This window comes from Cnephaeus nilssonii, assembly GCF_951640355.1.
Source record: "Cnephaeus nilssonii genome assembly, chromosome: 6".
Lineage (NCBI taxonomy): Eukaryota > Metazoa > Chordata > Mammalia > Chiroptera > Vespertilionidae > Cnephaeus > Cnephaeus nilssonii.
The window spans coordinates 59434848-59462730 of record NC_137077.1 but is presented as its reverse complement, the minus strand read 5'-3'; the positions used below and the strand labels follow the sequence as shown (position 1 = coordinate 59462730).

The following is a 27883-nucleotide window of genomic DNA, read 5'->3' as shown; positions in this document are numbered from 1 at the left end:
CCTCAGAAAGCTTACAGTTTGGCAGACTAAGTATACACTTAAACATGAGCTAGCAGTTGTCAAAGTGCTTTCACATTATCAATATTTAAAACCCCAGGAAGTGGCAGGTTTCTCAGGATGAAAATAAAAACGTTATTTTTTTCCTCCAGACAGAACATGAGAAGAATGAAGGAATGACGAGAGTCCAATATAACAGATCCTTTCTCTTCAAATATTTCATTCCAAAGACACACATACGCAATGTTCAGTGCAGCATTATTCATGACAGCCAAGACATGGAAACAACCTAAGTGTCCATCAATGAATGGATAAAGAAAATGTGATACACATATACACACACACACACACACACACACACTCACACACACACACTCACACACACACACACACAAGATAGAACATTATTCAGCCATAAAAAAGGGAGGAAATTCTGCCATTTACAACAACATGAATAGATGTGAGGACATGATGCTAAGTGAAATAAGTCAAATGAATAAGGACAGGTACTGTATGATCTCACTTATAAGTGGGACCTAAAAAAATCAAACTCTTAGAAACAAGATATTAGAATGGTTGTTGCCTGGGGCTAGGTGAGAGAAGAATGGGGAAATATTGGTGAAAGGGTACACACTTCCATTTATAAGATGAGTAAGTTCTGGGGAACTAATGTATAGCATGATGATACTGTATTATAGTTAACTAGAGGCCTTGTGCACGAAATTCATGCAGGGAGGGGGTCCCTCAGCTCAGCCTGCACCCTCTCCAATCCATGATCCCTCTCGCAATCTGGGACCACTGACTCCTAACTGCTCGGCTGCCTGCCTGCCTGGTCGCCCTTAACCACCTCTGCCTGCTGGCCTGATCACCCCTAACTGCCTCTGCCTTGGCCCCCACTGCTGCGGCTTCATCCGAAAGGACGTTCAGAATGACGTCCGGAAAATGGTTCGGCTGTCCGGTCTAATTAGCATATTACGCTTTTATTATTATAGATACTATATTATATACTTGGAAGTTGCTAAGACAATAAATCTTAAATGTTCTCACCATAAACAATAAAAGCTTTTAACATGTGAAGTAATGGATGTGTTATCTAACATTACTGTGATAATCATTTCATAATATATATCAAGTCATTGTGTCATACACCTTAAACATACACAATGTTTTATGGCAGTTATATCTCAATATAGCTAAGGGGAGGGGAGGAACCAGGATAACCTCCATATATAAAATTAAATGTTTAAAGATAAACATCATGGTGTATATAGATTTTTTAAAACATATTTGAAATAAGATAGGAAAAGTAAATTCACGTTTGTTGCACGTCTAATTCTAAGCCAAGCTTTTACAATGGTTTTATAAGAGTTACCTAATTTACTCTTCCCAACAGTGCTCTGAGATGGAGAACAGTGTCCCTGTTTTATAGACAGAGAAACTGAGGTACACAACTGGCCCAAGTTCTTGTTACTGGAAAATGGTAGAACCAGAACTGAAACTCAGTTCAGAAGGCTCCTGGTGTTGCAATGCCTCCTATACAAAATATGCAAATCGGGTACGGCCTATGTTTATGGGGAAAACAACTAAGATGCTCTTCCCTGGACTCTAATCTTAACTGCCTCATTTCTTTAATGAGAACACACACATACCTGCCCACGCCAGAGAAGAAGTATGAGCATCAAGTGTGACTGTGCACGTATGTGTGTTTGGTAAACTCCAGAACACCATGTATGATGTTACTGGCTCTGCAACTATTTCAAGGGAAGGAAAAGGACAAATGTGTGGAAGCTGCCTGCATATAGGGGAGCAAACTGCCTCTTGTGAAAGATTGGGCTGCCTACCTCTCAAAGGTTCAAGCAAGGTGACTACTTGTCTGAGATTCTGGATGGGGAAGAGGTTGGATTAGATGGCCTCAATGTCCATTCCACTTCTACACTCTTCAGTGCCAAGAACAGCTTAGAACAGAATCTTTCCCACAGGAAAGAAATACCTTCCCCTTTTGGTCCCTTTATCCCAACTTTAAAGATGTTTTGATTATTCTAAAAAGAAAAAGGAAGAGGATCGCCTGCAGAAGGAAAATTACACGCAGTCATCTTTTCACCTCACCTATTCAATCTTTCTTGCCCCAGTGGCTTACGTACCTCTGGATGGTGATGCAGCTCTTGGATACATCTGAATCAGTAGGCTCCAAACTTTTTTTTTTAAATCCTCACCCAAGGATATTTCCCATTGATTTTTAGAGAGAGGGAAAGACAGAGAGAAATATCGATGTGAGAGAAACACATCAATTGGTTGCCTTCTGCATGCGCCCCAACCAGGACCCGGGATGGGGAGGAGTCTGCAACCGAAGTACGTGCCCTTGACCAGAATCAAACCTGGGACCCTTTGGTCTGCAAGCCGATGCTCTATCCACTGCTAGGGCAGTTCTAAACTTTTTTGATGATATATCCCATAAAGAAAAAATGAGCAGAATCTCAATGTATTTTCATTTCTGTATTTTTAAGTTATGTGCATGTACTACGGTGCTAATATATTTTGGTGACTATATACACACAAAAAAACCCCAAGGTTTTCAAGGAGACCAAAACAAACAGACCACATGATATTTTCTTCCAGCACATCACTGTGTATATCTTGTTCTCCCTTTTGTAAACTTACCATTCACTTCTTTCTCCTGTGAGTCATCAAGTGCTTTTGATTCCACCTCTCCTATCTCCTTCATATCTCTCAATGTTTCCACCCCCAAGGTCAAGAACTAAGGCCTTCAGTGTCACTGCAGAGTACAAGAAGTCTTTTAAACTGGCCTCCCTTCACTCCAGATTTCTTACTCTCACTTCTGACCATCTCACCCTCCATGGTTCCCCACTCTTCAAGACAGTCTAAACCACCTGAATGCCATCTAAGAACATAAAACATCATGGTGGTCATCTCACTAACTATGTCATCTCTGGCAAAATAAACTTTTCTCAATTTTCTAATCTGGAAAATGGAATCAGCAGTGTCTACCTCAGTGAGTGTTTCTTGTGAGATGCAAACAAAAGCATGCCTGCAAAGTATAGTTACTCTGCCAGGCCCAAAGTAGCTATTGGCTATTATCAGCATTACCTTTCTATTCTTATCTCTCTACATGCTCAAAGCATTTAAAACACTTAGCTAATAATTTCTAAATGGAAAAACAATCATTCAAGGAGACTTTCCTTTACCTGGAAAGCCTTCTTCTCCCAGGAGAACTCTCAGTCATCCATCAAGGCTAACTCAAATGTCTCTCCCATGAGTCTATACTCTCCCAGGCAGAACTAATTTTTTTTTTTCCTGCACAACATTCCTATACATTTAAAACACCTCTAACATGATATACTAGTATATCAAATCTTTGTCTACTTCTCCATCTCTAACGGTAGGAAACGAGCCCTGGCCAGTGTGGCTCAGTTGGTTAGAGTGTCCTCTCATCATGCACCGAAGGGTGGCAGGTTCAATTCCCGGTCAGGGTACACTCCCAGGCTGCGAATTCAAATCCATCGGGGTGCATCCGGAAGGCAACCGATTGATGCTTCTCTCTCACATCGATGTTTCTCCCTCTCCCTTCCTCTCTCTCTAGAATCAATGAATAACATATCCTTGAGTATTAATAAAATAAAATAAAGCTAGGACACAATACATAAAAAGACACAGGCTGTACTTCATTAGTTATTAATTCAATGAACTCTGCCTGAGCAACTACTGTAAGCCAAAGCAGGTGCCTTAAAAAAAAACCTGCCCCTGGGGCGTCTATAGTTTGATAAAGAAGATATTCAATAGATGTTTGTTGAATGAATGAAAGGATCATATTTAATTCCTGCATGACTTCAAAAGAATTTAAACCAGTAACTCAGAATCAAATGTTTCAATTACCTTAACAATATAATGCAGTCGCATTATAAGCACATTTAATTTATTGGAATTTAACCACATGTCCATATTTACTTGGAAGGGACTGACTGACAGACAAAGGGAAAATCTTATTGTCCTCAACATCCTTTTGCTCTTTCAACTAGACCTTGGCCATATGGAAGTGTGAGGCCTATGCTATAAGCAAAGAGAAATGTAAGTTAACTTTTGGCTTCTGAGCTTTCATGGATGTAGTTCTTCGTAGCCTGGTGACTTAGGGATTTTCAAGAGTATAATTTTGTTTAATTTTTCTCCTTATTGTTTGACTTGAGATCCTAACCCTCACATAAGTTGCAATTCCCTTGTAACTATTGCTATAGGGATTTCATGAACTGTCAATGGACCTAAGGTTTTTTTTTAAAAAAATCAAATAAAAGTTCTCATGAAACATAATAGAATTACCTATTTATAGAAAAACTCCCATCTTTACACGAAACTCCCATCTTTACACTAACTCAAATTAACCATAACCCACAGAAGAGAATGCACACTGGTCGCTCCACAGGCAGGTGTCAAGTCTCTGGCCCGTCCCAAGAGTCAGTAGTGACAGAAGAAAATGGAGATGTGCTACAGGAGGTCCTGAAAAGGGTACCCTGCCTTGTCTTCTTTTTCCTTAGTTCAAAAGCACACGCAGATGTGCAGGGAACTTGAACCTTTATTCCACGAGGGCTCATCATGTCCCCACTTTTAGTCTCCAATTTACCCAGGTACGATGTGAAAAGGCTCTTTATAATTTGAGAAACTAACACCTTGGGGAGGGGGGGTAGCAAAACTAGAAGCAGGGGGCTGCATGCATTTTCTACAATCTTAATTTAAATTGCCATGATTTGATGTCCATTGAGCGCAATTGTAAGAAAGGTCAAGACCTTGGGAAAACTGGGAGGAAACTTTGCATCTAAATTGGCTAACTTAAAGGAAGTTACAAAACTGCTTTGATTTTTATAGCAATGGATCCCAAAGAGTGGGCTCCACCCCGCAGCATCAGCATCACCTGGGAAGGTGAAAGAACTGCAAATTCTAGGGCTTGGGGTGGGGCCCAGCACGCGGCTTCAATCATCCCTCCAGGTGGTTCTGACACTGGTGTTTCTACCAGAAGTGCTAACGCCACTCACAGAGAAACAACCACAACCAAAAGCCAAGTCTTAGGTAAATTTAGAGAACTAGCTAAAGAGATACAACCTCTTTCCCAGAAGAAATCCAGACCGGGAGGGGCTTCTTCCCTTGGGAACCAGCGAGGCCCCTCAGTGAGAGGAACAAAGGAGAAGGCAATGATTTTTATTGCCCCCTGGAACAGAGCACTAAATTTAGCAAGTGTTCCAGTTTAGGACTTTTAACATATTTCTTCTCCCCAAAAGCCTTTTCTACTGCATACAAAGAGGCCACTCCACCATGAGTTTCCTCATCAAGTAATCCTTTGAGATAATAATAAGGCAACAATTTAATGTCAGTACACACACAATCGTTGAACAAAAAGCACTTTTATCTGAATTGATATAAACTCTTTATTAAGACCAAGATGGTAATTATTCTTCCTAGCTTTTGGGAAGTTTAACGAGAGTAACTGACATGAACTCTTAACCATTTAACTTTTCATAAGGCGGCATCCTGACCTGCCTCTGCCGGGTGGTTGGAACACTGGTTTGAACCCTGGAGGCTGTACCTTTTAGTTTCTACGTTGGAGAAACGACTTCAGATTTCTAAGTTTTGAGTTTCATTCTCCCTATAAATACGAAAATGATACCAATATGACCTCCCTCAAAAGCTACCCACTGTAAATGTTAGCTGCTGGTACTATAGACCGTAACAGCGATAACTGCAAGCAACATTTACATTATAACCAGGCATTCCGCATCAGGTCATAAGTATCAGTCTGGACCCAAGCTTTTTACTGACTCATTATTAGAAGAGATTAGATCTTAACTCCAAAACAACCAAATTATGAAGACTTTAATAGCACAGTAATACCTGCAGGTGAACGGAGGAAACATCAGAGTGACATTACTGGCAAACTGGTAAGCTGCTGACCAAGGACATGCAGTGAGTGTCCACCTTGGGTGTTCTTTAGGAAGGGTGCTGCCATGCCCAAGGGAGAGCAGAAACACACCTTATCTCCTGGTAATAGTTTACTGAACAACACTGCTCTATGAACCAGTTCTATGTAACCTGATATAGGTGATATATTGTTGAGCAAAAAGAAAAGTCTAGCCCTGCCTGGGTGGCTCAATTGGTTGACATCATTCTGTGCACCAAGAGGTCGATGGTTCAATTCCTGCTCAGGGCACATGCCTGGATTTGCAGGCTCGATCCCCAGTAGGGGGCATGCAGGAGACAGCTGATCTATGTTTCTCTTCTAAGTTTCTCTCTCATCAATGTTTCTATCTCCCTCTCTCTAAAATAAATAAAAACATATTTAAAAAAGAAAGTCTATAGTAACTATTCTGCAAATGATCACATTTGTTATTCACCCTGACCAGGGATCAAACCCGAAACCTTCTTGGTGCATAAGACAATGTTCCAACCAACAGAGCCACCCAGATGAGGCAAGAATTTCTCTTTCTGCCTTACCAATTCTGTACTTTAGCAGCAAGTTTTTTGTAACCATAAAAGTTAGAGTGAGGTTTTTTAAAACAGAACATGTTTTATTTTCCTACGCTTACTCGGTATTTTTTAAAATGAACTAAAGACCATACTTTGTTTTTACCTCTCCTTTTCCCGTTCCCGGGCCCCGGCCAGGACACCATATTACATTTAGCTCTCATGTCCCCACAGGCTCCTCTTGGCTATTAAGTCTTTTGTAACCTAAAGCTTATTATTATTGCTTCCAGAGCCGGAGTTCACATACTAACATTTTTTTTTTTTTTTGAGCAATCACTGTGCCAGGCAGTTGTTTGGGTTCAACACACCAGTTGTCTCAACAATGCTCTGAAGGTCAGTACTGTTATTATCTCCATTTTACAGGCAAGGAGAGTAAGGCAGGATGAGAGTTAGCCATTCATCCACAGGTAAATAGCTGGAGACTGGCTGGGCCAGGGTTCAGACCCCAGCGGTCTAATTAAGTTATTTCATTAAATTACTCCACAATGAGATGCTTGACAGACAAGACAACAATGCTAACCAAACTGTAGGCAGTAGAGTTCCCAGCTTCAAACAGGAGATATTTATTTATAGATGAGGTATCTGGAAATCTTTCAAACATGGACTTTTGGTGAAACATGTGAGAGTTCCCACAAACATTTTCAATACAATTGTAACAGAAGTTCAATTAAAATGGAGCAGCCATTTGAAAAAGCATTCATTAACTCTTTCTTTTTTTTAAGAACAGCAGCACCCCTTTCATCCCCAGGAGACATGTTCCAAGGCCCACAGTGGATGCCTGAAACCTCTTAATAGTTCCAAAACCTATAGATACTGTAATATTTCCTATGCATACCTACCTTCTCACTTAAAGGAAGCACTTTACGGCTTCCCTTTGGCATATCTGAAGTGCCAGCATCAATACTCATGCTCTTGGGGCCATTATTAAGTAAAGTAATACACAAGCACTATGAGAGTTGATGGCAACGAAGTAATTACGGGGTGGGGAGCGTATACAGTGTGGATGCGCTGGACAAAGGGGTGATTTACATCCTGGACTTGAGGAGTGGGACATCACCTACTCAGAAAGGCACATGACTTAAATTTTATGAATTATTTCACTTCTGTTATTTTCTGTGTTCTATTTTCACACCACGATTGGCCACAAGGAAACCACAGAAAGCCTGACCACGGATGAGGGAGATAGTGTCCTCGGAAAATTGTTTTCTAAGGAATGCAAAAGCTAACAATTCTCTTTGCTAAGTTCTCAAAATGTACCAGTTTTCTTTGCCTTGTTAGTAGCAAGGAATGGGTTCACTATAATAATGAAAAGAAAGATGAAAATTGGGCACAGTGCCCTAGCCTGTTTGGCTTAGTGGATAGAACATCGGCCTGCAGACTGAAGGGTCCCGGGTTCTATTCCAGTCAAGGGCACGTGCCCAGGTTGTGGGCTCAATCCCCAGTAGGGGGCATGCAGGAGGCAGCCGATCAATGATTCTCTCTCATCACTGATGTTTCTCTCTCTTCCCCTCTCTCTCCCTTCCTCTCTGAAATCAATAAAAATATATTAAGAAACAAACAAACAAAAAACTGGGCACAGTGAATAAATAAGGGCAAATCAATTGATCCAAGGGGTCAGCCAGACCCTCTGTGGGGCCCTTTGCCCCTCCCCCCCCCCAGCCTGGGGACCAACGCACTCCTCTCCCCACCAATGACAGCACCTCTGGCTCAGAGTTCTGACTCTTCCACGGTGCTTATGGATTTAATTTGACTGAACTGTACTCCACGTGGACAATCAATGTGAACCCAAGAAAAAAACCCTCCCTGATCCTCACAGGAGAACTTGTGTGTCAGAAGATGCTACACAGCCATTACAAACGCAAAGCAAGAGGGCAGACTGACTTCTTCCTGCTCCCTCTCCTAGGTAAACAGCGGCTGGCGGCTTAATTCCATTTTTTGCTAACTTCACAGCCAGTCTAAAATTTGAACTTCCTCAGAGGTGAAAATTGTCTGACTGAAGATAAGCAGGCACCTATTGTTCTCTCTTCACTGCTGGAGGTCGGAGGGAGGGAGCTGTTTTTGTAAGCCGCACCTTCGGAATAATAAAAGCAAAGGGCGAAAGTCCAGAGGTCTCCCACACCAGAGGAGGAAGGCGTTAGAAAGGACAACCCAGAAACTGGGACACCAAGCACTGGGAGAACTGCTAGCACCTTCGCAAGTGCTTTGTTGTGCCAGGTCGGCTTATTCTGCTGCGATGCCAGGGCGGCTGGAGGGGGCTGTGTCTTCCAGGGAGCCCTGACTACAAGTCTCTGCAGGCAGCTCTGGAGCAGAACCCCAAGGGGTCAAAGGGTAGAAGAATCGCCACAAGAAAAAGAGAGTTGTCACCAGCAACAATGAGAGATCAGACTCTGGTTCAGCAAGGCCCCAGATGTGCCAACAGAATCTCAGGTTAATCAGAGAGGTGTGCATATTTTCATGCTCTGCCTGTATCGGTGTGTGTGGGGGGGGGGGGGGGAGGGAACGTGACCTCTGATCATAAATTCCTAACCAGGAAGGTCATGGAGGGTTGTCATGCTCCAGGCCTATAACTTCCTTAGTGAAAGGCTTTAAGCCAGCCCTGGCCATTGTTCTTGTGCATCTAGTTTAACACACCTTTGAAATACAAGAAGTAATACCCTTGATATTAACCCTCAAAAAGCACATAATCTTGTTACCGGTTAATAATGTGGATTTTTTTCAATGGACGGAGTTACACATATGTTGATATACATGCGATCTGATATGTATGCTATTTTGTTGTATTGACAACAAGCTTCAAAACTTCATATGTCAAATTTTCTGAAGGTGTTAACATCATAGATATTTTTATGCTTAAAAATGTCGAATTTCATGCAGAAAAAAGCATTTGCGGGAAGTTTTAATTCATTACTTTATTTGGAAGAAAAGTGCTGCTCAAAGTTATCGTATACTTCGGGAAGCTTATGGTGAACAGGCTCCATCTCAAGATACTTGTGAACGCTGGTTTAAATGCTTTAAAAGTGATGATTTCGATGTGAAAGACAAAGAACATCCAGGTCAACCAAAAAAAGTGTGAAGACCAACAATTACAAGCATTATTGGATGAAGATGTGCGTCAAACTCAAAAACAACTTGCAGAAAGTTTAAACATTGCTCTGCAAACAATTCCCGATCACTTACAAGCAATGGGAAAGATTTTAAAGGAAGGAAAATGGGTGCCACATCAACTGAACGAAAGACAAATGGAAAACCGAAAAGTCATCAGTAAAATGTTGCTTCAACGGCACAAAAGAAAGTCTTTTTTGCATCAATGGCGATGAACAGTGGATTTATTTTGAGAATCCCAAACGCACAAAATCATGGGTCGATCCAGGTCAACCATCAACATAGACTGCAAGGCCAAATCGCTTCCGAAAGAAGACAATGCTCTGCATTTGGTGGGATCAGGAAGGTGTGGTGTATTATGAGCTTCTAACAGGTGAAACCGGTAATACTGATTGCTACTGCCGAAACCGATTTGGCTCAGTGGATAGAGCGTCAGCCTGCGGACTGAAAGGTCCCAGGTTCGATTCCGGTCAAGGGCATGTACCTTGGTTTCGGGCACATCCCCAGTGGGGGGGGTGCAGGAGGCAGCTGATCGGTGTTTCTCTCTCATCGATGTTTCTAGCTCTCTATCCCTCTCCCTTCCTCTCTGTAAAAAATCAATAAAATATATTTTAAAAATTTTTTTAAAAAAATACTGATTGCTACCGATAACAAATAATCAATTTGAACCACGCTTTGAATGGGCCAGAAGACCCGGCAAAGTAATTTTGCTTCATGATGACGCAACATCACATACTTCAAAACCAGTCAAAGACACATTAAAAGATCTTGCTTGGGAAGTATTAACCCACCCACTATATTCACCAGACCTTGCTCCTTCAGATTACCACCTGTTCCGGTCGATGGCACACACTCTTTCTGAGCAGCACTTTAAAACATACGAAGTGGAAAATTGGGTCTCTGAATGGTTTGCCTAAAAACAAGAAAAGTCTATTGGGACGGTATCCACAAATTACCTGAAAGATGGGGAAATGTGTAGCTAGCGATGGACATTACTTTGAATAAAGCACTTTTGATGTTTCTCTTGAAATTATCGTGTTTTCTTTGGATCACAAAATCTGAATTATTAACCAGTTAATAGTTAATCTGCATTATTAACCAGTAATAATTAATCTGCATTATTAACCGGTTAGCAGTTAATCCGCATTATTAACCAGTAACAATTAATCCACATTATTAACCGGTTAACAGTTAATCTGCACTATTAACCAGTTAATAATTAATCCACATTTTTAACCAGTTAATAGTTATTCTGCATTATTAACCGGTTAATACTTAATCCTTATTATTAACTGTAATAATGAGGATTTTGTAATCAAAGAAAACACGGTAATTTCAAGGGAAGCATCAAAAGCACATCGCTAGCTACACATTTCCTCCAGCTATCAGGTAATTTGTGGATACCATCCCAATAGAACTTTTCTTGTTTTGAGGCAGACCATTCAGAGACCCAATTTTCCACTTCTTCATACATTTTGAAGAGCTGCTCAGAAAGTACATGTGCCATCAATCAGAACAAGTGGTAATCTGAAGGAGCAATACAACAAAATAGAATACATATCAAATCAAATCGCATATATATCAACATATGTGTAACTCCATCTACTGAAAAAAATCCGCATTATTAACCGGTACACTTGCTTTCTTCCTCACAGTCTCTCCTTAATTTCAAATGCAAAAAAGAAGCTGCAAAACTGCTGTTCTCTGGGCCACTTGAGATCTTGTTCCCTGGCATAGGACCTCAGTTTGGCTCAAATAAACTCATAAAAATTCTCTACAGGTTTGGGTGTTCTCACATCGATGAAAGGTTTGCACTGGTCCTCATTACACATTTCCATCCCTAAAGTTCATATCCTGGATTTTTCCATGTGCAGACACATACACACACCTATATACAGAAAACTTAAAAAGTGTCAGTGTATGCCGAAACCGGTTTGGCTCAGTGGATAGAGCGTCGGCATGCGGACTGAAGGGTCCCAGGTTCGATTCCGGTCAAGGGCATGTACCTTGGTTGTGGGCACATCCCCAGTAGGGGGTGTGCAGGAGGCAGCTGATCGATGTTTCTCTATCATCGATGTTTCTAGCTCTCTATCCCTCTCTCTTCCTCTCTTTGAAAAATCAATAAAAATATATTTAAAAAAAAAAGAAAAGAAAAAAGTGTCAGTGTAGCCCTGGCCGGTTTGGCTCAGTGGATAGAGCGTCGGCCTGTGGACTGAAGGGTCCCAGGTTTGATTCAGGTGAAGGGCACATGCCGGGGTTGTGGACCCGAACCCCAGTGCGGGGCGTGCAGGAGGCAGCCAATCAATGATTCTCTCTCATCATTGATGTTTCTATCTCTCCCCCTCTTTCTTCCTCTCTGAAATCAATAAAAATATTTTTTAAAAAAAAGTGTCAGTGTAACATTATTTGCTCTCTTGTCTGTGTATTCTCCTCAGTGTACAGAGCTTGGATTATAAATATCATTTCTGGATGGCAAGGACCAGATCCCTGTAATTATCTTTATGAAAAAACACTTATTCTTCCCATAGTAACTTGAACTTATAGGATTCTCTTGCTAATACAGAACTCAATATTGGATAAATTAAAAATAACTGTATGAAAGTTGCTAAAGAGAGTAGATCTTAAAAGTCATCACCACAAGAAAACTAAGTTGTAGCTATGTGTGGTGACGGATGTTAACTAGGCTATTGTGGGTATCATCTCACAATTCTTACAAATACTGAATCATTATGTTACACGCCTGAAACTAACAATGTTATATGTCAATTATATTTCAATTTTTTAAAATGTAATGTATTGATGGGTTAAAAAAAACCACACACACACCCCACTGAATATCAGACTTCTACTTCCTACAGTAAAGTAAATTTAGATAGGTATACCTGCATGACCCTTCTGGTTGAAACTACAATGTTGGATAAAATATTTTAAAAATATTATTTTAATCATATCACCAGCTTTCACATAAGGAATTTTAAAAGCCCCTAAAGTCAGTATAAAAGAGATCAAATGAGAAAAAGTGCTATGGAGAGATGGAGATGTAAAGCAAAGGAAGAGAGAGGGGAAGGCTGGGAAAGGTGAAGGCTGACAATTTTCAATAGCATGCATGGTCAAAAAAAAACGTTGTCAAGAGAAAACTTTCAAAAATTCAGACCATATTCTATGATGACAATGTTAAGTCAGTAACAAAAGGATAAATGAAATAACTCTGTATACCTAGAAAACTTAAAACACACTTTTCAAAAGATCATGAGTTACAGAAAAAATCATAATGTAAACTAGAAAGTACACAGAACTGAAAGATAAAAACACTAACACATAAAAATGTGTAGAATGTGACACAATGGAATACTATGCTGCCATAAAAAAAGAAGGAATTCTCATCATTTGCAGCAACCTGGATGGAATTGGAGAATATTATACTAAGTGAAATAAGCCAGTCAATGAAAGAAAAATACCACATGATCTCACTCATTTATGGATAATAAAGAACATTATAAACTGATGAACAAAAAGATAGTTACAGAGACATTAAAGCAACAAATAGACTTTCAAATTACAGGGGGAAAGTTAGGGAGAGGGGGGGTAGATAAGAAATCAAACGAAGGACTTGTATGCATGCATATAAGCATAAACAATGGACGCAAAACTCTGGGGGGTGAGGGCATGTGTGGGTGTGGGGTGGGGGGGGTAATGGTAAGATATGTACACATATAATACCTCAATAAAAAATAAAAATAAATAAAAAAAAAAAATGTGTAGAATGTGGCCCGCCGGTATGGCTCAATGGTTGAGTGTCAAACTATGAACCAGGAGGTCAAGTTTGATTCCAGTTCAGGGCACATTCCCCAGGTTGCCAACTCGATCCCCAGTGGGGGGCATGTGGGAGGCAGCTGATCAGTGATTCTCTCTTCATTGATGTTTCTCTCTCTCTCTCTCTCTCTCTCTCTCCCTCCCTCCCTCCCTCTCTAAAATCAATAAAAATATATTTTAAAAAACAATGCTAAAAATTGTTAAAGGAAGGGAACAATAGGGAGGGTAAACTAATGAAACGGATAACAAATATAAAATACAGTAAACCAACAAAGCAAAACTAGTTCATTGGAAAGACTAATAAACATACATCTGGCAAGGTCAATCAAGGAGAAGGGAGAAGACACACACACACACAAACAATTGTTATTAACAGAGAAGAGGCATAACTGCAGATGCTGCAAAGATTACAAAGATATAAGAATACTATAAACAGTTTTATATCAGTTTATCAGAAAACCTGTAAATTTGCAAGCAATAATTCTTTTCTTGATGAAAGCACTAGACCTAGATGACTTTACAGATGAGTTCTGCCAAACACTTGAGTCAAGTCAGATGATTCCAACCTTACACGAACTTCTCCAGAAAATAGTAAAAGAGCAAACAATCTCCAACTAATTTCAAACGCTATTACTCTAAAAACATATTGTAATTATATATTTTTAAAGATAAATTAAAAATGTAAAGGCATACTCATATATACCTCATGGATCAAAGAAAAAACCATTTCTATAGTAGCAAAAAAGCATAAAAATAAATGCACTATGTATCCAACTTAAGAAAATAAACAGCAATAAACCAAAAGAAAATGAGGAAGGTGGTGGTAAAGAGCAGAAAAAGAAAAATAGACAAATCCCTTTAAGATTCATCGAGAGAAGGCAGAAATAAATATTTTAAATTCAATACAAATCAGCCACTTTAAAAAAAAATAAGAGAATACTATCAATATTATGTCAATAATACTTGAAGACATACAAATAAATCTCTGAAAAATATAACTTTTCAAAGAAGAAGAAATAGTAATCCTATAACTAATAAAGAAAATAACTAACTTCTGATTAGCTGTTAAAAAGTTCTTCACACAAAAAAAATAACTAGATTCAAATAGAAAAAGAACATTTCAAAATTTCAAACTCTTCTACAAAATAGAAAGAGAAACAATACTCTCCAACATATTCATATAATTTAGATATGTACCCAAACATATTATCAATAAGAAAAACCTTAGACCTATTTCATTCAAGAATTTAGAGACAAAACAAAAAACAAAAAAACACTAAACTAAATATTGCCAAACTGAATCCATTGTGTGTGTGTGTATGTGTGTGTGTGTGGTAAAAAAAATATATATATATATATATTATATATTTATATATATATATTACAATGATGAAGAGAGGTTTAATTCTGGAGTGCAAAGATAGTTTAATATTAGGAAAGCTATATCTATTACTCATTGTATTAACAGAATAAAAAAGAAAAAATACTGTGAAGTACGAGATTTTACTTAACCTGATAAAAAGTATCTATAAACCAAAAACAAGCATTATCCTTTAAGGGAAGAGCCTAAAAGCATTCCCTTTAAATCCAGAAGTAAAAGAAGAAGAAGAAAAAAACCAGTGTCACCACTTTTCTTAACTTCGTGCTCAAAATTCTACTTATGGCAAAAAAAAGTAAAAAATAAAAATAGATAAAGCCAAAAATGTTTGGAAGGAGGAAATGATTGTCTTTATTGGCAAAGAAGTTTTAGAAAAAATATTTAATTATTAGAAATAATAATAGGCAAGCAAAGTGGTTGGACATAAGACCAATATGCAGAATAAACTGCATTTCTGTACACTAGAAACAATTAAAACACAACTTAAAAAAGACCTCATGATCATTAGCAATAAAAATTAATTATAACATATCTAACAAAAACATAAGGAATATAAAACTTTACAGTAAGATATTTTAAAAATTAATAAACAGAGAAATATTCATATCCATGGGTAGGAAGATTATCATATAGATGCCAATTCTCTTCTAATTGATTTATAATTTCATGCAGTCTCAATCAAAATGCCAATGGGTTTTCCATGGAAGGAAAACCTGATTCTAAAATGTATTTGGAAAAGAAAAAAACCAAGATCACAAAGAAACTTCGGAAAGAGAATAAAGAAAGAAGATTTGGCCTACCAGATATAAAGACTTAATAGAAAGCTATAGTAATTAAGACAATGTAGTATTGGTGTAAGAATCTATAACTTAACCAATGAAACGCAATAGAGTGTCCAGAGATAAACGCATGCATATACGAAATTTTGATCAGGACACAAGTAGCTAGAAGATCACTTCTTAAAAGAAGGGACTAGTTTGCAAATGGAACTAAAAAAATTTGGTCATCCCTATGAAAAATATACCCCTGGTTCACAATATGAAAAACAAACTGCAGATGAATTAAAAACTTAAATGTCAAAAGCAAAATATTAACACACACACACACACACACACACACACACACACACACACACACACACGCTGTTGGCTGAAGCAAAGAAAAACCAAAATGTATCACTGAGTTGTAAGTAAACAAGAAGCTTGACATTGTCCTGTGGACAAATCATTTATCAAGAGGTTTAATCCAAGACTAAATTTTCCTTGGATTTACCTTGCCCCACCCCATCTTGAGGGAGGTTGAAGCTCAAAGTGAGACTCCTGCATTAAACCAGGAAACCTATCAAGGGGAAGGTATAGAATGGTGGGAAAATACAGGAAGTACAACCTATGCTAAGCAGGAGAACTCACCGGAAATTCCTCCTGCCTTCTGCTATGCATCCCAGCTTGGTGTGTACATATAAAGCTCAGTCCAGCCACGCAATGCAGCCACAAGTGACCTGCACACCATTAGCAATCAGTGACTGCCGGATGCTGTTATGATTATTGTAAACTTTTGGCTTCATGGAGCATCTGAGTTGGAGGAAATGACATTTTCTTTTCCTTGTCAAATGACAAATTAGACTGAGGTCTGACTAGGTTTCCTCCTCATGCTGAAATCCCACCACCGGATATGGCAGGCATGTACATGGATGGCATCACTGTGTGTCCAGTTAGCTTGTCATAACCATAGTCTCTTTTTTTAAAAAATAATTTTTGTGAGATACTTCCCCATTCTTCAAAAACCATTGTTAATGACTGCATAATGATCCCTGTACACAAGTTAGTCAACCACTCCCCGATGGAATTCAGTTAACCACTCCCCACCATTAATTTTGTGGCAATACTTCATTGAATACACTAGATAATTCTGGATGTCCACCATGTTAATTTATACTATTGACAGTAAAAAATGAAATGGAAGAAGCACTGCTAAGTGAGTCACGTAAAATAGAGTCAGGAGGCCACTGGGGAAGCGGGGCCTAAGCACATCTTGTGCCTCAGTTCTCAGAGCTGCTATTAAGTTGTTAAAACTGTTGCTAAACTCAGCTCAGGGCCCAACCATAAACATCTTGAAACAACTGCTACCTAAACATATATGGATTTTACATCCTTTTTTGTTGTTGTTGTTGTTGTTAATCCTTGCCCAAGGATATTTTTTAAATATATTTTATTGATTTTTTACAGAGAGGAAGGGAGAGGAATAGAGAGTTAGAAACATCAATCAGGGATAGAGAGTTAGAAAGAAACACCCCCTACTGGGGAAGTGCCCGCAACCAAGGTACATGCCCTTGACCAGAATCGAACCTAGGACCTTTCAGTCCGCAGGCCGATGCTCTATCCACTGAGCCAAACCGGTTAGGGCCTAAGGATATTTTTCTGTTGATTTTTAGAGAGAGTGGAAGGGAGGGGGAGAGGCTGAGAGAGAAACATCAATGTGAGAGAGTCACATTGATTGGTTGCCTCCCACACACACCCTGACCAGAGCCAGGGATCAGAGCTGGCAACCAGCGTACATGCCCTTGACCAGAATCGAATCCAGGACCCCTCAGTCCACAGGCCAACACTATCTATTGAGCCAAACCAGCTAGGGCTTTACTTCCTTGTTGTAGTTTTCGCCTTCCTAGTTTGCATATTGGAACTAACTAATCCTTGTTAACCTAGTCAGCAATCCTTCATTTGCATTAAAGAATTTCATTTTGTGAGTTTTGCCTTTATAAACCCTGCCTTTCCTTGTTCTCTCCAGAGAGCATTTTGAGTTGCTACCTGAATGTGTCTCTTCTATTTGAATCCTTTAAGACCCCAATTAAACTTTTAATTTGTTTAACCCTATAAAGAAATACTAATCCAAAACTATTATTCTATTCATTCAATAATCTATGTATATAAAAGGCTAAGTGACTGTCCGACCGTCCAACTGTCTGGTAGGTATGACGCGCACTGACCACAAGGGGGCAGACGCTCAACGCAGGAGCTGCAGAGCTGCGGTGACTTGGCAGCGATGGTTCTCGGGTGATGCACCCTGGAACCAGAGAGGAGGGAGCCTGATTCCTCACGGGGCCACACGATTCCACCAGGCCACAGGACCCCACTCACTACACAGACGCCCTTCGAGCCGCAGTGCCACCCCAGGTGCACTGGCCGGGGAGGGACAGGCAGGAGGTTGGCTCCAGGGTGTGTCCGGTCCATCTCGCCCAGTCCCACCCCACTGGCCACCTTCTAATTAATTTTCTTTCAATGTGCATAAATCCGTGCACCGGGCCACTAGTGTTTCATAAAGCCCTGGAGATACATAGGTAATTCTTCAAATTTTTCTTGATTGATTGATTTTTTGAGAGAGGGAGGAAGGACCATGGGAAGGATGGAGGAGGGGGGAGGAAGAGAGAGAAATATTGATTTGTTGTTCCACTTATTTATGCATTCATTGATTGATTCTTTCATGTGCCCTGACTGGGGATTAAACCTGCAATCACCAACTGAGCTACCCGGCCAGGGTACATAGATAATTTTTAATATCAAAGAGCTATCGGTTATATGTCAATTATATCTCAATAAAGCTGAAAAAATCCTTTTTAAAAATGTTTTTATTGATTTCAGAGAGGAAGGAAGAGAGGGAGAGACAGAAACAATGATAACAGAGAATCATTGATCGGCTGCCTCCTGCCGGACCCCTATTGAGGATCAAGCCTGCACCCCGGGCATGTGCCCTGTCTGGGAATTGAGTCAGGACCTCCTGGTTCATGTGTCAACACTCAACCACTGAGCCACACCAGCCTGGCCAAAGTGCTTTCTAATGAAGCAGAAGCAAATAAGCAGTTATAAGTGAAAATTTCATTTCTATATTGATTTTTAAAGAAATTCTTTTTCTCAAGACCATGAAATTAAGTCAGTGACTTTATCTGATGTCATTAGAATTCTTTTCACCATGGGTAAGTAAAATCCATTGACTAGGCTTCAATTTTCCATATAGCATTGCTGAACAAAGATAAAGTTTAAAACAAGTTAAAAGCAAACACATGGTGGCTTAGGAAATGTGCTCTTAGGCTCTGTTACTTATCTACACTAATAAAAGGAAAATATGCAAATTGACCATACCTCCACAATGCCCACCAGCCAATCAGGAGTGAGTATGAAAATTAACCCAGCAAAGATGGTGGGTTAATTTGCATATGCAGGCGTGGAGTGGCCAGGCAGGGCGGGACGCCTGCTATGAGGGGGAGGGCGGGGGGCGGAGGGAGCTACAGGAGCGGTGCTCCGGCTGGAGCGGAGAAGACTGAAGGCTCTGGCCGGAGCGAAGATGGAAGGCAGCGGCCAGAGCGAAGGCCTAGGTCCCGGGTGCCGGAGAAGAACCGGTACCGGCAGACAGGAGAAGGAAGGCCTATTGCACGAATCTTTGTGCAACAGGCCTCTAGTACTAAGATAAAAAAAAATAACGCCACAATATAAAATCCACCTTATAAGGAGCTGGGAGTCAGAATGTAACAAAAGCAGTGATGTAAAGAAAATCAAAATTAAACAGAGAACAATTCCTAATTTTTATTGACGGTTTATTATGCCTGAAGCCTGTTGTAAATGCTTTCCACAGATCACCTCACTGAAGCCTCACAAAGACAAGGAGGCAAATACTATTATTCACCCCATTTCACAAATGAAGACATTGACTCTTAGAGGTCACACATCTAATTAGTGGCAGGGCTGGATGGCTAACACCAAAGCTTCTGCTCTTCAACCCTATGTTCCATTCTTCCTCATCTCGAGATATCAACTGCATATTCAATAAACAAGAAACTAGGACCAACAAACAAAACACCTTCAAATAACCAAAAAAATCTCTTCCAGTAACTGTCTCTAATCCAAACTTCTGCCTTCAAACTACTAAAACAAAAATAGATGGAGTGATCAGACATACTCCCACTTCTTTATTCTAATTCTTAGATGTCTGAATTGAAGTGGAAATAGGCAGCATGAATGACCTAAGGGTCTGTCTGGTCAATCCACAAAGTAAACTCTCCAGTCGGAACCAGCGTTGAGAGTGTGTGGCTCCTAAGCTGGACAATGTAGCACACAGCACAGGAGTGAGCACACCCATCTCCATGGTCAGAGCTGAGGTTTACTCCTAACCCTCGCTGTGTTTCAGGACATGCTTTTGCTCAAAAATTTCTCCAAAATGACTCCTTAATATTTTCTGAACTCCATCTAACTAATCAGGTTTTCTGGGCGTATTGCAATGACTGCAATCAGCTTGATCAAAATACGAAGCAAGCTGCCTTTGTGCATATTCACCATTGTCTGTCTTGATCTGAAGGCCAGCATGTGAAACTGCTGCCTGGGCACTGTGGTTTCTTAAAATGATCTTGGTTGAAAAAACAATGGAGTTACAGTTCATCAATTTCATTAACTGCTGCTAACAGACCAGAGTTGCTATTCTCTCTTAGGTCCAGCTATGATTCCTTCAATGGATATAAAGTCTAGTAGGTAAGTGTCCTACCTCTGCTCTACTTTGTGAGGAATCTAAAAGAAAACCACTGTGACTGGAAAGCAGGTGAGCTGGGCTCCAGTCCCTAGCAGTTAACTGTGTAACTCTGTAATTATGCCTCAGAATTACACATTAATAATGTGGAACAGAAAACAGCAACAATTTAAATGAGAGTAGGGCAGGAAGTGTTTAAAGTCCCTCCTAGCTATAAAGTTTTAATTCGTCTTTTAAATTGCTGCTGTTTTCTATTCCACATAGATGCAAGAACATTAGATGTACACATAGATTCCATATAAATGATAATGGCACTTTTCCTTTCCCTGTTAAAATCTATTGCATGACATGGGGTCATTTCAAATTGAACTGGCATTTGCTCATGTTCCATCTGCTACCAAAATGGACTGTTTGTAATCCAGGCAGCAGAGTAGTCGAAGAACAACAGATTTTCTTGGCATTTCCTGTACATGTGGCACATAGATGAGTATGAGATTATTCCTAGGAAAATACTGCAAATAATAGCTGTCAAGTCTTAGCAACTAACAACTAGCATTATTAAAAGCAAACACAACTTCCCATCCATGCATTCCACCTCTCGAAATGGTTTTTGATACTTTGGGTTCCCATATACGAACCGGTATTTTTTTATATGTGCTCCACACTATTTTGGCTGCAGGATTCAAAAATTACATAGATCACTAAAACCCACAGATAGTCCCAAATCTCCGGTGAGCCAATTGTTAACAATCTTTTCCCACTGCTAAGCTTTCTGCCAGAGATGCTAACAAGTAGCATAGTCAAATGGTTTGCATTTCATACACTTTTCCAGTCATGCTTTTTAAGGGCCTGTACAAACAAGACATTAATTTCTCTGGATTCTAAATCTTTGGGAAGCTGACCAACATGCATAAAATGGTCAGTCTTTTTCTTCCTCATCATATACACTGAGTGGCCAGATGATTATGACCACCTGACGTTTGTAGGCAAATTAGCCGTACACTGCATCGTATGGGATATGGAAGGCCTGTTCGAACACCTTTGCTGTCTGCAGTTACCAAGATAAAACGTCTCCAATTCGCACAGGAACACAAGGATTGGACAGTCGAGCCTTGGAAAAAAGTCATGTGGTCCGATGAATCACATTTCCAGTTGCATCATGCAGATGGCAGAGTGAGAATTTGGCGGAAACAGCATGAAAGCATGCACCCCACATGCATGAGTACAACCCTTCAAGCTGGTGGGGGCAGTGTTATGTTTTGGGGCATGTTTTCCTGGCATGATTTGGGCCCTTTAATTCGTGTGGAACAACATCTGAATAGCACAACATACCTAAGTATCGTTGCTGATCAAGTTCATCCTATCATGTTGACGGCGTATCCCAATGGAGATGGCTTCTTCCAACAAGACAATGCGCCATGCCATGGTGCTCATATTGTGCAGGAGTGGTTTCAAGAACATGAGGGAGACTTTACCTTGCTTAGGTGGCCCCCACAATCACCAGATCTCAATCCAATTGAGCATTTCTGGGACGAAGTTAAAAGGGCCATCAGGCAGCTGGTTCCACAACCATCAAATCTCACAGAACTGGACAGTGCTATTCATCAGGCATGGTGTCAGATTCCTCGCATCACCTTTCCACATCTCGTGGAGTCAATGCCAAGAAGAATCGCCGCAGTATTGAAGGCAAAAGGTGGCCCAACAAAGTACTGATGGGGTGATCATAATAATCTGGCCACTCAATATATAGATAGATAGATGGTGGTGGTGGGGGGGGGGGGTTGCACGAAATTTGTGTACTTGGGGACGGGGGTCCTTCAGCCTGGCCTGCACCCTCTCGCAGTCCAGGAGCCTTTGGGGGATGTCCGACTGCTGCTGCAGGGGCAGGAGAGGATCCCGCCACCGCCGCTGTGCTCCCCAGCTGTGAGCCCAGCTCAGGGCTTCTGGCTGAGCGGTGCTCCCCCTGTAGGAGCACACTGACCACCAGGGGCAGCTCCTGCATTGAGCGTCTGCCCCCTGGTGATCAGTGCGCATCATAGCGACTGGTCGTTCAGCCATTAGGTTGATTTGCATACTAGCCTTTTATTATATAGGATGTATATGTATATATATATATATTTAATTTTTTAATCCTCAATGGAGGAATGAGGATATTTTTTCCATTGAATTTTCTTTTTAGAGAGAGAAGGGAGGGGGAAGAAGAGAGAAAGAAGAGAGAGAAACATTGATGTGAGAGAGACACATCGATTGGTTGCCTCCCACACACGCCCTGACCAGGAACAGGGATAGGATCTTTAACCCGGGTACCTGCCCTTGACTGGGAATCGAACCCACAACTCTCCAGTGCCCGGGCCAACACTCTAACCACTGAGCACACCAGCCACAGCTATTCTATTCTTTAACTACTTGTATGATTCCCAATTCTCCTCTTAAAATTCTGCTATACTTTTCTGAACATGGTTTTATTATGTTTATGTATTCTCTATTGCATTACATTTTAATTCCCTGAGCACTCAATACATAGTGTTTGTGAATTCATTATGAAAAAAAGTGAAAGCAAAGATAATTCTCCCCAACACATGGCAGCTGAGAGAAAATGCAAAATGGCATGAAAATTTTACTAGGTGATTAATATGAATTGACATGACATCTTTGATTAGACTCAAGGACCCTTAGGATGAGAGTATCCAAACGCCTTATCTTATAGAGAAGAAAATCAAAATCCAGACAGAAGCTAAACAACTTGCCCAATATGATACATCTAACCAGATACGTTTATAATCTTACACATAAAATTACACATTATCACCTAGGATAGTTCTTTTCCCGGTGGAGAAGAGCTCCATAAAATCTGTTCCCAAAACATGTGCAGACAGCCACAGCGGCAAAATCCCACATCTGGAGTCATTCCTTTAGATCAAAACATTATATCAGAAATTCTGAAATAAATGCAACTGTTTGAGAGAAATGAGAGAGTATAAGAAAAAACAATACTCCAGAGTATTAGGTTCTAAGTCAGAAGGTAAAAAAAAAAAAAAAAAAAAATCAAAAAAAAATCACACATAATAAAAAAAGACTTTTGAAATCACTCATATACCTAATTCACCCAGAGAGACCAATATCTGTGGCTTTATTCACTGGGAACAGACCTACATCTTCTCCTAATGAGGCCAACACAGCCAAGTTTTCCTTCAGCAATAGATAGGCCACATTTCTTTGGTTTTTCATCAGATGAAATAACTGGCTAGAATTAAAAGAGTTGGCTGTTCCAAAAACACATACTGTATCTTTAAACACCGGATTAGCACTCTGGTAGGGTAGGACACTGAGCCTGAAAGGACTCAGGAAATTAAACAGAAAAGCAGAGTCCTGACTCTCATGCTATCCTTACAACAGAACCTACTCTCACTGTAGAACAGGGGGCCTCATGCACTATTTAACCATCATTTCTCTCCCACTCTCCTCTTGGTTTTGCATACAAGTACAGCTGAATCTGTGCCATTAAATGTATGCATGGTCTGACTTCACAGTATTCCCCTACTCCCATATTTGCATATGGATAGAATGACCTGGGTTAGACAGAAGACATGCAAGTACTGCAGGAGAGGTAATTCAAGTCTGCTCACAGGTCCTCATGAGAAGGGCAGGTCAAGTGCAGTAAAGAGTCATAAAGCTGCCTGAGGACTCCAGGGTGTGTGTAAGTTAGGGTTGAAGGGAATAGAGGAAAGATCACTTTTTGTGGAATAGAATTTGTTCCAAAAATAATCTCCACCACGTTCATAATTTTTCCTTGGACTGGGTTGGATATACACATTTTAAACATTGCAACACCTCCCATTTGATTGCTTTTTAATGAATGTAGAGGGTCTATACTCTCAAGCATATAAGTAACCATATAACTATAGAATTCACATACTCTGAAAGAAGTTAATCATGAGAATATTTTTCAGGTGAGAACGTGATCATGGACAAATGGCCTCAGAGCAGAAATAACTAAGCCAATACCAGGAAATACATGCAGCGGGAAATCCAGCCCGCCACCCATGGAGGACCTGCCACAAAGAGCTATGTGGAACACTACACAGAGGAACAGTGATTATGAACAGGCGTTCTACCGGAGAATGAAAGGGTTTAAGCTGTGTTGGACTCATTAAGAAAAGAAAGGACGCCCTAGCAGGTTTGGTTCAGTGGATAGAGCGTGGGCCTGCGGACTGAAGGGTCCCAGGTTCAATTCTGGTCAGGGGCACATGCCAGGGTTGCGGGCTCGTGCAGGAGGCAGCCAATCAATGATTCTCTCTCGTCATTGATGTTTCTATCTCTCTCTCCCTCTTCCTTCCTCTCTGAAATCAATAAAAATTATATTTTTTAAAAAAAAGGAAAAGAAAAGAAAGGATGTACTCACTACCAAGTTTTCCTGTCTCTAAAGAAATAATTACTTCTCTGCTAATAAAATGTCCAGGTCAATGGAACCAGGTCCTGTAAGTATAAATTATCTTAATTACAAGCGGATAAAAATCTTCCCGAGCCATGGTTAGCTTAACTCCACTGCAGGGGTCAGCAGAAAGGAAACACGAGCTCCTGGGCTGGTACACTGGGTGCCTGGTGTCAGGATGAGCTGGTCCAGACCCACACTCAGGTGAGAGGTCCTTTCCCAGGACTCCAGGCATTTTCACAACTTGACCACACAAAAGAACACGCAAGGCAAGTACAGGAATGCCTTTCATAAGACTGTAGCTGTACAAACACAGGTGTCTACATAGCAATTTTAATGAACTTTGCATTGAATATTCCAAAGAGCAGTAGGTACCTACATACTCCATCCATTGTCTCAATAGAGAGAGCTACCCTGAGAGACCGCCAAAGGGGGGAAAAAACAACAATAAACATCTATGTTTATGAAACACTTCAACGGCAACACAAAATAGTCGTTCTAGGGAGAAAACATATTCTCGAACCACAAAAGCACGTAAAAATGTTGAATCAACCTTAATTAGGTTCCTTCATTAGTTGACAAGGTAAATGTCAACTACGTACTTAAATATTCAAATCTTCATTTTTGCATGCAAGTGGCTTCCAGCAAATGATAAAGCAACATTCCCGTGTGAGGGTGAAAGATGGCAGTGAGAATTCTGGCCCTTCGGAAAGGAGGAGTCAGATCTACTCGTCCTTGCTTGGCTTAACTGCCAGGCTTCCGGGGAGTTGTTTTATCAAGGGGGGCCTCGCCCTAATAAACTAAGAGTGAACAGTGTCAATGTCAAAATTGCCTGCACTCAATGAAGCTCTAGACCACTTGGTGTCCTGACTTCCTGAAAATGACTCCTTAAAAAAACACACAAAACAACTATGGTGTGACAATGGCATCATTTTAAAAGAATAATAGGGATAATGACGATGGTGAGAACTGGGCAGGAACCACCACGGGTGCTGCCTGCCGCCCATGGAAGTTGCCCAGGTGAAGGCGCTGGTTAAGTTAAAGCCCCTGAGGAGGTGCGCGCTGGCAGCCAAGGAAAACCACCGGGTTCCCAGCTCCCGTGGGTCTGACGGGGAAAGGACTGGGACTGGGATTGTCTTGTACGACGAAGCCCCGGAGGCTCAGCCAGGCGCTCCAACTGTCCCCTCGCAACCTCCCTCCAACGCAGACCCCAAGTTGGAAATGCAACTCCCCGAGAGCACAATGACAAGAAAGCACACAAAAGGAGCCAGGCGGCCGCTCCCATCCTTACCTTTGACTTGACTTTCATACTCGGCTATGATCTCTTTGTCCTTTTTGAATCTGCTCGGAGTGGACATTATCCAGCTGTTCTGGGTTTGCTTTCAATGGGCAAGTCCGGTGAGGTGGTCACACACCCGTCTCCTTGGAGAGGCGGAGAGTTGAGCTCCCACACGCCGGGAACCCCGAGGCAGCACCGGCAGGCGGTCAAGGAGAGGCGGGAGAGGCGGGGGGGAAAAAAGGAGCGAACCGAGTACTAGATTAACCCGGGCGCCGGCACCATGCTCCCGGGTCGAGCAGCCGTCGGTGATCCGGAGGGTGCCCGGGGTTGGGGGGCCGGAGAGGCCCGCGGGCGCGCAGACGAACTCCGGCGAGCGAGTGGCGGGGGGCGTCTCCCTGCCCACCCCACCCGGAGCCCGGCCACTTCCTCTACGACCGCTGGGCGGGCGCGGGGTTCGCGCCGGCGCTCCGCACCATTGTTCGAAACCGCACCGGGCGCTCGGGTCAGGGCCCGCGGGGGAGGGCGGGCCCCGGAGAACGTGAGCTCCGCGGGCGCGGCGAACCTCCCTTCCTGCTCCAGCCGCCGGCTCCGCGCTCAGGGTCCCGCCGGGTGGGGATGCTGCCGCCGCGCCCGCCGCGCTCCCGTCGGCAGAGGCTGCCGCCGCCGCCGCCCGGACGGGGGAATCGCTGTCCGACAGCGGGTCCAGGTGAAGACGGGAGGGCGGCTGCGGCGCCGCTCCAACGCGTCCTGGGCGCAGCCCCGCCGGAGTTCAGGTCTCCGGAGCCGGCTCCACGAGGGGCCTCTGCCTTCCTAGCCCCTGGGCGCCGACGCGGCCACTTTCTCCCCGTCTCCCGTTCCGCTGCTGCCCCCCGGCGGCCGCCGGCCGCACTCGCACTCGCGCCGGGCGGAGCCGCGCCCCCAGTGGCCGCGAAGTTGCCGGCGCGCCCGCGGCCCGCGGCTCCCGGCTCCCGGCGAGTGAGCTGCGGGCGGCGACCGCCGGGCGGCCCGCGCGGGACTCGGAGAGATGGAGCAGGCTCGTGGGAGGGGACGGCGCGGTCGCCCCTGCCCTTCTCCGTCTCCGCCCCGCCGGGTGGGGGGGAGGCCGGGCTGGGCTGGGAAGATGGATGCCTCCCGTGGCCGAGCGCAGCCCCGCCCCGGCCTCGCCCCTCCCTGCGCCTGGTCCGCGCGGCCGGGATCGCGGTCCCAGACGCTGGGAAACCTCTTCCCAACCTGGGAGTCTTCTCTGGCCGAGAGTGGGAGACCTGGAGGGGGCTCTTTGCAGACTCCGGGGCAGAAATCCAGAGTTAGATGTCTCCACGACAGGAAGGATGTGACTCCCAGATGTGGGACCCCAGTAGGAAAACGAGACTGGATTGTGAACGACGTGGCTTTTAAAAATCAAAGGAAGGCGAAGCTCCTCAATCGAAGCGGAGAAAATACCCATCTCAACACAACATTCTCCCCTCCTAGCAGCAGCTCGGGGAGCTAGGATGGTGGGAAAGGCGGGAGTGGGAATAGGTCACACTTAGGAGGTCACTACCTTTTTGACGGGAGAAGATGATAGATAGACAGATAGATAGATAGATAGATAGATAGATAGATAGATAGATAGATAGATAGATAGATAGAATCTCCTTTTCTGACTCCTTTCAAATCACTTCTCAAATATTATGGGCCTGATTTATCAAAGTGATGTATCCAAAGGCGTGCCCAATATGAAAATGTTTTTCCCGCAAAATCTGAAGAGTGTAGGGAATTTTAGGATGTGAACATTCATTCATGTATCCAGGGATAAACTTTAAAGTTCTTCCTGCAGGCCAAACGCCGAGCTAAGAGCGAGGGACTCTGGTTC

At 42.2% G+C, this 27883-nt stretch overlaps 1 protein-coding gene across 3 annotated transcripts in view; it reads right to left on the bottom strand.

Moving 5' to 3' along the window:
* Positions 1–26981, bottom strand: part of SRGAP1 (SLIT-ROBO Rho GTPase activating protein 1) — a 262921-nt gene extending 235940 nt beyond the window's left edge. For 2 of the 3 annotated variants that reach the window (XM_079773738.1, XM_079773739.1), the window contains exon 1: positions 26044–26980. In XM_079773738.1, coding sequence (XP_079629864.1) covers positions 26044–26110 — 67 coding nt within the window. In that variant the 5' untranslated portion in view covers positions 26111–26980. Of the gene's footprint in view, positions 1–26043 lie in introns of all 3 variants that reach the window. The other variant, XR_013813628.1, reaches the window with a different exon arrangement.
* Between the last annotated feature and the right edge of the window lie 902 nt (positions 26982–27883).